This window comes from Vigna unguiculata, chromosome 9 (genome assembly GCF_037176805.1).
Source record: "Vigna unguiculata cultivar grain cowpea cultivar isolate G323 ecotype 2 chromosome 9, ASM3717680v1, whole genome shotgun sequence".
Classification (NCBI taxonomy): Eukaryota; Viridiplantae; Streptophyta; class Magnoliopsida; order Fabales; family Fabaceae; genus Vigna; species Vigna unguiculata.
Genome location: NC_140800.1, coordinates 42,204,487 through 42,216,660, shown reverse-complemented (window position 1 = coordinate 42,216,660; position 12,174 = coordinate 42,204,487). Strand labels below are relative to the sequence as shown.

Genomic DNA, 12,174 nt, shown 5'->3' with positions numbered 1-12,174 from the left:
CAAATTATTCCTAATTCTCCATTCTATATGAAAAATTTATAATTTAAGTTAGCATTTTTTAAATAGTTTATCATTTTTTTTATTTTCTCATTTCTTATATTCTAAACTTAGTCAAAATTGTAAGAAAAAAATATTAAAATTTAATTATTACAGTGTTATTATCCGTTCTATATCCTATCTCACATCAGTTATACCTAGATTCTACACAACTAAACTTCACCTTTCTCAAACAGTTTAATAAAATTCGATTAGCCTTAAATACTACTATCTTATTAATACCATCCCTAACCTCCCATATATAATTTCTCCTATTACCACACTAACAACAATCATTTCTATTCAAGCACAGAGAAGCCTTGGTCAACAACTAAAACTAAACTTGAAATCACTATTTAATCATCATAAATGTCACTAGTAATTAACGATGAAAATTATATAATTAATAACATCTTATAATGAAAGTTATATAATTAATATCTTATTTTATGTATATGACATAGAACAATCATTTTTCATAATAAATTTGGACAATGATATTTTAATTATTAAATTTTAATAATTTTTTTTATAATATGAAATGTTATTTTTTAAGTAATTTTGGAATATTAAAAATGAAAAAATAAAAAAATAAAAAACTATATCTCAAAAGAGAAACTTGTCAAAAAATTTAGTAATCAACATAATTTTCCAACAGATTCTAACCATTTAAAAAATGAAAGGTAGAAAAGTTTCTGTATTCCAAAACATGTTCCCATAATCTGCAATTACTTTCTTTTAATCAATAGTTTGTGTTGTTTATGAGAACATAAATCATTACCATCTATTTCCTCCCACAAACTTGAACGTGTCTTTCTGTTTATGTGCGTACATTTTAAGTTTTTTGGCTAATCTAATGTATACGTAACTCCCCCAACCGTAGAACAGCGTGAACACGCATGGCAGAACCACAGTGGCAGTGTTTAACCTGAAACTGGGTGATATCACTAACATGGAGAAGACGTAGCATCCAGAAAATATAGAAAGCGGAAAGGTCACGAAAACACTGATTCGCCCTCGTGGCATCAGAAAACATATCATCAAAATGGAAAGATAACAGGAGAATGTGTTGAAGGACCAGAACCAGTTGAAGATCTGCATTTTCATCACCACTTTCCCAGCAATTTCTTGCATTGCTGCATACTCACTGTGCTGGAACGATGTGCTGATCTTGTTATTAGAACTACCCTCTGCTTGGTAAACTCCACCGGGAGGGCTACGCACTGCTTCGTAAGTGTTTGTCGCGAAAAGAATAGCCACCACCAACAATGCGTTGCGTGTGTCGTTTGATATTCTCTTTCTCAGACGAGTCACCGAGATCGCTATTCTCTCGTTGAATGTGATTTTTGCTCGTAGCTCTTCCACCAGTGTTGTGGTAGCAATCGAAAAGCCACGTAAAGCTCCACGCCTCACTAACATGTCTCTGATCTCTGCACTGTGAGCCTCGGTTTGGTTAATCTCAACTATGTCCAACGCTGTTAAGTCCTCGAAGTTCTTTGCATTTATGTCTATGTTGCTTTCTAACAACAACTTAACTGCCTGCACAAAGAATTCAAAATGCACTCATTAAAAACTTATCCGATCATCTCTTATTGTCCGTTCTGAATGTGATTTTTAAATGTTTAAATAACTTTTTCGTTCTCAATCTTCGTAGGGTTTGTTGTGGATGATCCTCATTTTGACAAAATGTTTAAAATGGTCATATTTTTATAGAATGTTTAACATGGTCATCATTTTTCGTGTTTTATTTGATCATTTGTTGTGACGCCGTTTAAATTAGTAACGATGCGGATGATCCTCATTTTGATAGAAAATGACCACATAAAATACGAACTGTGAGAATGAAGAACATTTTAAACATTCTGTAAAAATAAAGACCATTTTAAAACATTCTGTCAAAATGAAGATCATCCACAACAAACACTACGAAAATGAGGACGAAAAAAGTATTTAAAGGAAAGAATTGAACGCATGCCTGAGGGAAGACTTTGAGAACGGAAAGGTGGAGAACGGTGTTGCCTGCTTCATCCCGCCAGTTGAGAATCCTGCGCTCGCGGTTCTGAGCGTGTCTCTGGCAGTTTCTCTGAAGCCATCCAACCAAGACCTCCAAAGCCTGAAACTGGTTATATTTGACAGCAATATGCAGCGAGGTTTCACTTCGAACAGTTACATCTTCGATGGAATCAGGACAAGCCGATAAGAACTTGGGCAGAAGATCAATGGTCCCAGTTTGAGTTGCAAGATGCAAAGGAGTGAGACCCTCTCTCCCTTTGATCCTCACGAGGTCCTTGTTGATCTCCACAAAGCGACACACCAATCTGTGATGCTTCTTCTGCAACGCAAGATGCATGGGGCTGAGCCCACACTGGTTGAGCTTCCATGAAAAGGAGGGTTTGAGTCTGATGAGCTCAGTGCAAAAACTGGCATGGCCTGCAGCAGCTGCAACATGCAGAGGAGTGTCAACAAATGGCATGAAGTCGGTGTGTTCCAGCACATAGGGTTGCATCTGAATCAGCTTGTAGAGCAAGTCTACGTCCCCATCTTGTGCAGCTGCAACCAGAAAGTTGTTCATGATGATATATATATATGAGGGAAAACAGGGTTCATACAATGAAAAATCAGGGTTTAAAGGGTTTAAATGGTGCTGTTATATAGCATTTTGTGGCCACCGTGATCCCGTGGACCATACGGTCAACACATATCAAGTTGCTTCTTGCTTTTTCATAAATAAATAAATCACTTCTTCTCACCGTGTTTCTCAAGTTCATTGTTCTTTCGAGATTATTATTGTAAGTGCACTTTTTCTCATTCTAAATCATGTAATAGCGACCGATTTTATTTTAGTTGAAAAGTTAGTTGGTACTGTTTCTAACTATTTTATAACGACTATTTATTACAATTTAATATTATAAATAAGAAACGAGTGCTTTGAAATTATCTGTGTTAAATGAAAACTGATTTTAGAATGGTGTTAGTAGATAAGGTGAAGTTATTTGGATTTGTTTATATTTAAGTTTATTGTAGATGATAATTTTTTCCAATGTTTAAGTTGAAAAGAAATATATAGTTTCAAATATTTAAGCTCTATATAATCGTATAAACACTCTTTTTTAATCTAAATGTTTTGTAGAGGCAAAATCAAAATCTTCAATATTATAATATTAATAGAATTTGAAATATTTTCAAGATTAACATAATATTCTTTCTTCTTGGTCTATCTTTCAATGTTTTTATTTGTCCGATTAATACTATGTCAAAAATACTAAACTTAGTAATATATAAAAATTGAAATTAAGAGTATTACTTTTAATTGAAATATACATGAATATTTTTAGACTTCAACAGCTGTCAAACCATTGCACACAAGGCATAATTTGCACTCTTATATTTTTATAATTGAATATCGTTATTTAATTTTAAAATTTTATTATATGTGTTGTTATCATCTTAATATAATATTTTATTATTAAAACAAACTATTTGATGATTGTTTGAAAAAATATTGGTGTTGAATTTTTCTTTTACCACTCTGTCCCTATTTCATTTTCATCTAAATTTTCTTTGTGTCTGGTGAAGACTGTTCTATTCTTTAATTTTCTTATAAATCATCAATGATTTCATTTTATTTTCTCCAAAGTCTTAATTTTGCTCCAGCCATATATGTATTGAGGGCTCATAATTCCGGTCTTCCAAAAGGCTTACTTTCCTTTAAATTGGTTGGAAAAGTGGATCCGCGTTTCCTTGTTCATAAAATTTGACTGGAAGGAAGTGCTTGATCCCAAAACAAATAAAAAATAGATTGGACTAGTTCCAAATATATTTCTTCTAGTCAAGTGACAGAATAAAAAAAATCTGACCAAATGATTACGACTACAATTTCATTCTTTCCATCTAAGACTACCGTAAAGTAGAATCTACTATTTTATTTCCTATGAAAATTACGTGATTTGACGGAGCCTTTTTTCACAGTTCATCTCGGTCGTCTTCAAAACTAATCAACTACTTATCAAACATTCGGACCACCTACCTGCCTAAGTGGCTTAATTATAATAAACCAAAGATTTATGGCGTGTTGAAAATTTTAAAAATATAGATATACGGCTACATCCACGCACTTTCAGACTTTATTCTGCCATGGAAATGGTATGGAGAAATATTCTCAGTTCAGAAAACAGATATTCAGAAGCAAATCGCTCCATATTAGATTGACCCAGGGAACAAGATAAAGAGAATTTTTAGTTTGATTTATGCTGACTGTAACGTTGTATTCCGTAGACATCTATGATCCCCGGTGGGAAAACAGGATCAGTAGCAGCTTTAACAGCAACTTTTGCCACCGCAGTAACATTGACAGGAGGTGTCAATAGAGGCCCAATAAGTGGGATCTGGTTCAATGGTTTAGCAACTTGGAGAACCTATAAAATTAAAGTAAAAATACATATGAACAAATTTATTAAGCTAATATTCAGGAGAAACTAATCGTTTTTAGGAATTAGACTAGACATTCAATCAAAACCGAAAAAAGGAAAAAGTGTTACGCCATGAATGTACACTGCAGACATACATATACACAAAAAGCCCCCACATTTTTAACACTTACGACAACCTCCCTTAAAAGTAGTGTACGTGATCTAATGTTATTCCAAACACTTAAAAGAATCAGTGTAATGTAAAAAGGGGGTTAACCAACTAAATAAGGTAAATGTAGGGATAGAAAAAGTAGAGAATTGTTTGTACAATTTCACAAACCTTAAAAAGTGATTATTATAATTTACTCTAAAATTAATGTCAAATCATCATCGAAGGAGCGAAGTAATATCTGCCGTATTAGAGAAGCACGTGCACTTACCGTCTCCAATGGAGATCCAATTACACCAAGGGGTAACTTCATACTCCCAACACTTCGAGTACCGTAAATAAATCCTGGCCTTAGAATTACTCCTGAAAAAAGCATGTAATAGGGCAATCATGTACGAGCATAATACTCCCTAATAACAAGAGTCATGACTCATCATGAGTAACGATTTATACTTTCTTTGAAATATCTGCAATAATTTGTTAAAAAAGAATACAAAACTGCGAGAATGAACAATAGCAGGTGTATGAGGTCCAACAAACTAGAATAAACTATAAATGTCTTTAATACTATCTTAAGAAAATATATACCTCCATATGGAAATTTGCTCAGGAGCTCTGTTTCAGCAGCTTTCTGCATAAGTTAAGAGACACTATATTAAAATTCGAAAACGTTTCAGCATCAAATTTACCATTTTTTTCTTTACTGTATACATGATAAAGATGGCAGCACAAATAGAATTCAGAATATCACAAATAGACGACTAGAACTAGCCAACTATTTAAATCATTACGTATCTCTTCACATGATCTATTACATACGATGACTTGGACCAACACTGAAGATCCAAGCTCACTCAGATTGAGGAAAGACAACGTCAGTGGCTTGCTCACTTGAAGAAAAAAAAAAGAGAAGGGTATTGCAGGAGATTAATCAGTAAAACCATCAGGAGGTGAATCTTCCAGAATTAGGAGGATGCACAAAGGACATAATAAGTCTATTAGAGGGGAGCAAAAAGGGGGAATCATATTTAGGAAGGTAAGGTAGTTTTTAGATAGTACATTTATGGTGGCAAGAATTATATATGTTTAGAATAAAGAAACTAAGAAGGCACGTGCTGAATTCTGTGTTTAAACCACGTTGGAGCTATTCAATTTAAAGATAATAGAACAAAATTAAATAATACTCAGTTACCATATTTTAAGTTAATAACATAAATATAGAATCAATCTAATTGGTCCTATATCATTAATCACTATAAATATAAGATTCTAATATATGTAGAAGATTTTAACACTCCCCTTAGATTAAAGGATATAGATCATATGCACCAAGCTAGATGATTATGGGAATTGACAAAACTGGCATATAGTTCCCCGACATTTGTTCTCTAAAAAGTGACAATCAACATCAATATATTTCATCATTTTCATGGAATACTGGATTTGAGGCAATATGCATAGTGGTATGATTATCACATGAGTGATAACTATGCAACCTCCTCAAACTTTCAATCCTGAAGGAACTGTTTGATTAATGCAAGCTCCAGACTGACAACAACCATAGCTCGATACTTTGCCTTTGCGTTGGAACTGACTATAACATTTTGCCTCTAGTTATATCTAACAAATATACATAAACTGGAGGTGGACCTTCTATCAATGGGAGAGTGAGAGCCCACCCAGTCACCCACGAAATATTTTAGTTTACCAAGATCTTTTGTTTAAAAACGCTTGAAAAGATTTTGCTTCACCTTCATGCTACCTGGTTGATCATTACTATAATGGCAATGTCATTAGCACAAAGAACTAGATAAATGCAATCAGTAGGTGAGCGATGATAGAAAACAAAGCACTCAGCTTTGCTCCAAATTATACCAAACTTTTGAATCACAATATTAAATCTACTAAATCATGTTCTAGGTGATTGTCCTAAACTGTAAATTTCAAAAAACTAACAACTCAAAACTGTGAAGCAAGTGTTAATGCACCCATGGAATGTAAATATTTGCATATTTCTCCATCACATGTTTCCTAGAAATATTCATCAACTAATAATTCTTTCCTGAAAACATCCTCACGATAAAGAGTAGGACATATTACCTTTCCTTGATAATACCCCTGCAGTAAGTAATTTACTACACCAAAGTCAGCAGCAGAGATATAGACAAATCTTTTAACACCTGTAGGACCAAGAACAAATCATCAACCAGTAACGGGTAGATAACTACACAAAAGGAAATATAACCAATACTTCGTCAAACAACAAAAATACAAAACCAATTTCAGTTTTCTTTTTTATTCTAAATCTAGTAAACTTGAAAATAGCAAAGAGTTTCTAATGAATGTTGCTAAATATCACCTAATAATTTAAATGAGGTTTGAATTAATTAAACTAAATACCAACCAATTTCTATCATTTGGCTCATTCCATGTTTCACAACAAACAAATGTATAAACAAATTGTCAAAGAAAATGTGTACAGAGACAAAATAACCGAATGAGTTTTTTGGTAAGTTAAAACTAATTTATGTTCAAGTTAAAAATAATAATTAGAGAAGCTATACAAGAATATCTACAAATTAATTTATGTATAAGCTAATTTTAGCTTATGGACAAACTCATTTTGTTTTTTCTCTCCTATAAATAGTAGAAGAAAAGTTTGTCCATATGCCCTACTTTTTTGCAAGATAGACATAAATTATAACAGAAAGCTCAAACACATGACAACAAAGGCTAGACTCTTCACTAAGAGCTTATAATTGTTATGCATCAAACATATGCTATCCAAATGGAACAACAGTGTCTAACATATCCTATTTCTGTGTAGGGGCTATCATAATAATTGGTTTAAAAGAACTCACTTTAACCCCGATTAAACAGTTTTATAATAACCTGTTGGTTAAAATCTTAAAAATTAACAATACACGACAAGCGAATATTATTATAACAAAACCATAAATGATTTTCCATGACTGATTTTGGTTTGGTAGAAGTAGTTTTAATTTGTGCAAAACTGATTATATAACCAGTTGTAACTAAAACTGATTATATAATCAGATATATATCCTAAAAATGAGAAGTGAATAACTAAAATCAGATATATAATCAGTTGGTTAAAAATATTTACCATACATGAGAAGTGAATATTATAACCAACCCATAACTTGTTTCCATAATTGATTTTGGTTTTATAGAACTGAAAAAACTGGTTACATGACCAGTTATAACTAAAAAATGGTTATACATCTTAAGCTAATAATTGGTTTTGGCTTTAAAAACTAGCTTTAACATTTAAAATCAATTTTAATTAATATGACATAGTTGGCAAAAGAGTACTAGTTTTGTATCATAGAGTAGCAGTTTTGGATGTTTATGCACAAGTAATTTTAAACTTCGTCTAAAATGTGAACGTTGTCACCACATTGGACATACCATTAATACGTGTTGGAAGCTACACTAGAAACCCCCCTTGTTCACCTAATATTGTCTAGACATCTATTGTCAAGTCACCTGTTGCTCCTACATTACCATCTGATTAGCCTCATTAGTCAACTATTAACATTGCCTTGATGTCACACATGGGTAATTGACATTGACTTCAATGCAACAAATTACCATTCTCCTCACTATACTAACTTTATCATCGACTTTCCACCATACATTTTTATACTTATTTGTCCTTGCTGTATTTAGTTAGAGTTCCTTAGTCTCTAGGTGAAGTTTTATCTCATCTAGAGTGGCCAAAGCAATGATTGTGCAATGATTGATGAGATGTGTATCCTTCAAAGTAGTGGTACATGGAAGTGGTTCCTCTTCCAACTAACTAATCAATTATTGGGTGTTGTTTCAATGTCGAATACTCTTGAAATAGGACCTAATGGTAAAATTGGTCACTATAAAATTTGTATGGTTGCCAAAGAATACACACAAATCTATGATAATATTATAATCACTTTCTCATATTGCCAAAATGATATTTATCCAAGTTCTCTTCTCCATTGTGACCACCATCACTGGACCCTATTTCAATTTGACATCAAGAATGTCTTTCTACACTGATTTTGATGAAGAAGTACAGATGGAACAACTTCCTGGAATTGTTGCATAGGAGGAGTCATTTGATATGGTATTTCATCTTTGAAGGTCCCTGTATGGCCTCGAGAAATCACTTATCATCATTCTCCCTAACTATGTATCTATCTATCTGGTTGTTTATGTGTACAACATTGTTATCATAGCTGGTGATAAGTGGGTATTGTCCAATGAAAACAATATCTTGCTTAACGGTTTCTGACAAAAGATTTTGCACACTTTGAGGTAATTTCTGGGTATAAAAGTTGTACGATCCCAACATGATTTAGTCATGTGTTAGAGAAAATATGCCATGGACATTCTAGAATAAACAGGGATGTTAAATGTTAATAAACACCAATGGGTTCTAGTGTCAAACTTATACCCGACCAAAGAGAGCCATATTTTGACCCAGTGATATACAAATAGTTAGTTGGTGAGTTAAATTACCTCATAATGACTCATTCAGACATGGCATTGGTAGTGAGAGTGGTAAGTCAATTTTTAAACTCCCTTTGTTAAGAACATCAGGATGCAGTCATACAACTCCTAAAGTATGTTAAGAATTCTCCTGGAAATTGTGAAGATTAGGGAAATACTCAAATTATTAGACATTCTAACGTTTTGGGTAGGGTCACCAAGCGATAGACCCTCCACTTCAAGAAACTATGTTCATGTTGGATGTAACTTAATATCATGTAAAATTATGAAACAAATTGTTGAGCCAAGATCATGAGCAGAAATAGAATGCAGGACAATGACATTGGTTATTTGTGAACTCATATCACTGAAGCAACTATCAAAGAGTTTAAATTTGAAGAAAATTCCTTATGGCTTGTATGTGACAATCAAGTAACATTACACTTTGCATCTAATCTGTCTTTAAGGAGACGACCAAACACTTGAGGTAGATTGTCATTTCATAAGAGATGGTAAGAATTGAACAAGCAATTATTAAGAATAGATGTTTGAATTCCTCAATTACCTTGATCTGAAGCTGCTCTAATTGCATTGATGTTAGCAGTCCCATTAATTTTGTACATGTATGAGTTGGAGCCAAAACCACCAACACACGAAATCTTACAAAAGAAACACAAGTTAGCACAATAGGCCAATCATCAAAGAGGAACATATATTCACGCATAATTCTGTATCCTAACCAACAAAAATAATTCTGTATCCTAACCAACAAAATTTAGACACATTAGGCCAGTTAGTGCCATGCATGCAGGATGGTTACTATAATTCTCTCGACCCAAATTATCTTGTAATCAATCACAAACACTCACTTCTGTTTTTTTCTAACAATCTGTTAGAACCACAATTTGCAACCAAATTGTACAATCATTACCATCAAAATTATCTAAAATTGATAGAGCCTACGCACCAACCACTTTACCTAGCTTATCCCAAGAAGGGACATAAAAGTGAGATATTTAGTCACAACAAACTGATCAAAACATGTCAGTATACAAATTGTTCAAAATGTAATGCAACATCTTGTAATAGCACAAGAAACAAAAAAATAAATAAATAAAACAAACTAGGCTTTTGGGCTTCCTCTAAGTTGAAAAATATTTTTACCAGGAATTATAATAAACTAAAGGGGAAAGGACTCGCAACTAAATTTTTAATATGCATTATAACAAAACAAGGGGAACTTACAACAGCAGTGACCCCATTTAGAGCGTCTTTCAATGAATCAGTTGAAAGGATATTCCCTAATCATTAGAAGACAATATAGACACGTTAGACTATTATAGTGTCCCACTAAGATTTTGTTTACAAGGAAATGCTAAAAACAAAAAGGAAAAAAAAAAACAAAAAACCAGACCTTTATACCAAGTAACATTGCCAGCCCAGGAATCATGTAGGGATGACCTACCAGACCTGGAAAGTAAGACATGGAGTTATTGGTAATGCGGAATTAATAATAAATATGACAAGCAGATGACAATTAAGAGTGACAATACAGAAAGAATGACAGATTGGTAATAATACAAATATGAAAAAAAAATAGAAAACATAGATGTGGTTCTATAAATGTTTTTGCCGTTGTTCTGCAATCAAAATTTATGTTGCACCTCAATAATTCATTCCTCTAATGCAAACATTATAATAGATTAACGAGATGAAATTTCAATTCTGATTGAAGAACAGTACCTAAAACACCTACATAACTACATCCAAGTTTCGTCCAATGAGAAAAAGCATCAAACCTGCTAAGACTAGCAACAGATAAGCCACGATCTAAGGCTTCTCTACAAATGTGTGATCCGACAAATCCATTGCCTCCCAACACAAGCAACTTCAATAAAACCGAACGCAAGTTTTAAGTTAGGAAGCCAGATAATGGTAGAAAAATAAATGTTTCACATACAGTTATCGTGGCAGAATACCTTTTCTGTTGGGGGTGGGGGCACATTTACAGTCTCTGCTTCTTCAACTTTGAATGGCTCATCAACTTTATTAGAATCTGTGCAGAGATTTCTTCCGCTGACCGACACTGCCGTTGTACTGCAATGTAAGAAGAAAAGGAAAACACGGTGAAATGGCTTAATCAGTAATTTACAAATGACGAAGACAATCAACATAAAATTCAAATCACATTTGTACCGAAACCTAACACAGTGAATTCCATACAGAAAAATTAAACTCATGACGCACTTAAATTGTAGCGGCTATCCTCCACGGCATAACAGCATTGCTAATTTCGTAGAGCTCAATTTCATTTCAATCAGGCAATTACAGAAACTTAAAAATTATACGAATATAGAATAGAAAATATCAAGAAGAATCAGATAATCGAATTCAGTATACAAAAAAAAACGACACGACTACTGAACATAACGATTGGAAAGAATAGAAAGCATACTTGAGCCTGGAAATGGAAGGCGTGGAATGGATCAAGCGCGAAAGCAATGTCCTCATTTGATGATACTTGAATTGAATTGAGTTTTCGGTTTCGAATGTTCTTTAGGAAAGGAAGCTTGTAGGAGAATTAGGAACGGCGAGAGAAGGTTCATGAGAGACAAGTCTCTACTAAACTAACTGGAAAGTGCTGAGGGCGAGAAGCAACAGCATACACGTGGCGCCTCTTCCTGCTGACACCTCTTCGCCCTGTGTGGCTCTATTCCCACCTCAACTTCCTCACACGGCTTACTTTTTTTTTCTACGACCCACACGTGACTTAAATTCAGCACTTGGTCCTCGGCCCAGGACACAGGACCCAGGGCCTTGCTATTACCACCCCCATTTACCGTCTAAAACTCAACCACAATTCAAAGGAAAATACATTTTTTTAAAATATTTCGTTAAAAATACCTGCCGTGACATCAAAGTGTATTTTTATAGATTAATAACATAAATATATATATATATATATATGAAATTTTAAATATTTGTGAACCTTTTTACTATTTTTTTTCTCGTTATTGTGTATGCCTACAAAGTTAAACTATCCGTAGAATATTTGAAAATATTTATAAT

General features: G+C 33.4%; 2 protein-coding genes across 2 annotated transcripts; both read right to left on the bottom strand.

Moving 5' to 3' along the window:
- Positions 1-759: 759 nt before the first annotated feature.
- LOC114164780 (ankyrin repeat-containing protein BDA1-like) lies at positions 760-2,798 on the bottom strand. The gene is made up of 2 exons (XM_028049542.2): positions 2,012-2,798; positions 760-1,575 (listed from the first exon to the last, which is right to left on the bottom strand). Exons 1-2 carry the CDS (start codon positions 2,606-2,608, stop codon positions 814-816), a joined length of 1,359 nt encoding a protein of 452 aa, XP_027905343.1. The 5' UTR covers positions 2,609-2,798; the 3' UTR covers positions 760-813.
- Positions 2,799-4,080: 1,282 nt separating this feature from the next.
- On the bottom strand, positions 4,081-11,837 carry LOC114196015 (NAD(P)-binding Rossmann-fold superfamily protein). The gene is made up of 10 exons (XM_028086502.2): positions 11,561-11,837; positions 11,085-11,202; positions 10,905-10,993; positions 10,520-10,575; positions 10,351-10,406; positions 9,671-9,764; positions 6,715-6,794; positions 5,203-5,245; positions 4,886-4,977; positions 4,081-4,451 (listed from the first exon to the last, which is right to left on the bottom strand). Exons 1-10 carry the CDS (start codon positions 11,614-11,616, stop codon positions 4,272-4,274), a joined length of 864 nt encoding a protein of 287 aa, XP_027942303.1. The 5' UTR covers positions 11,617-11,837; the 3' UTR covers positions 4,081-4,271.
- Between the last annotated feature and the right edge of the window lie 337 nt (positions 11,838-12,174).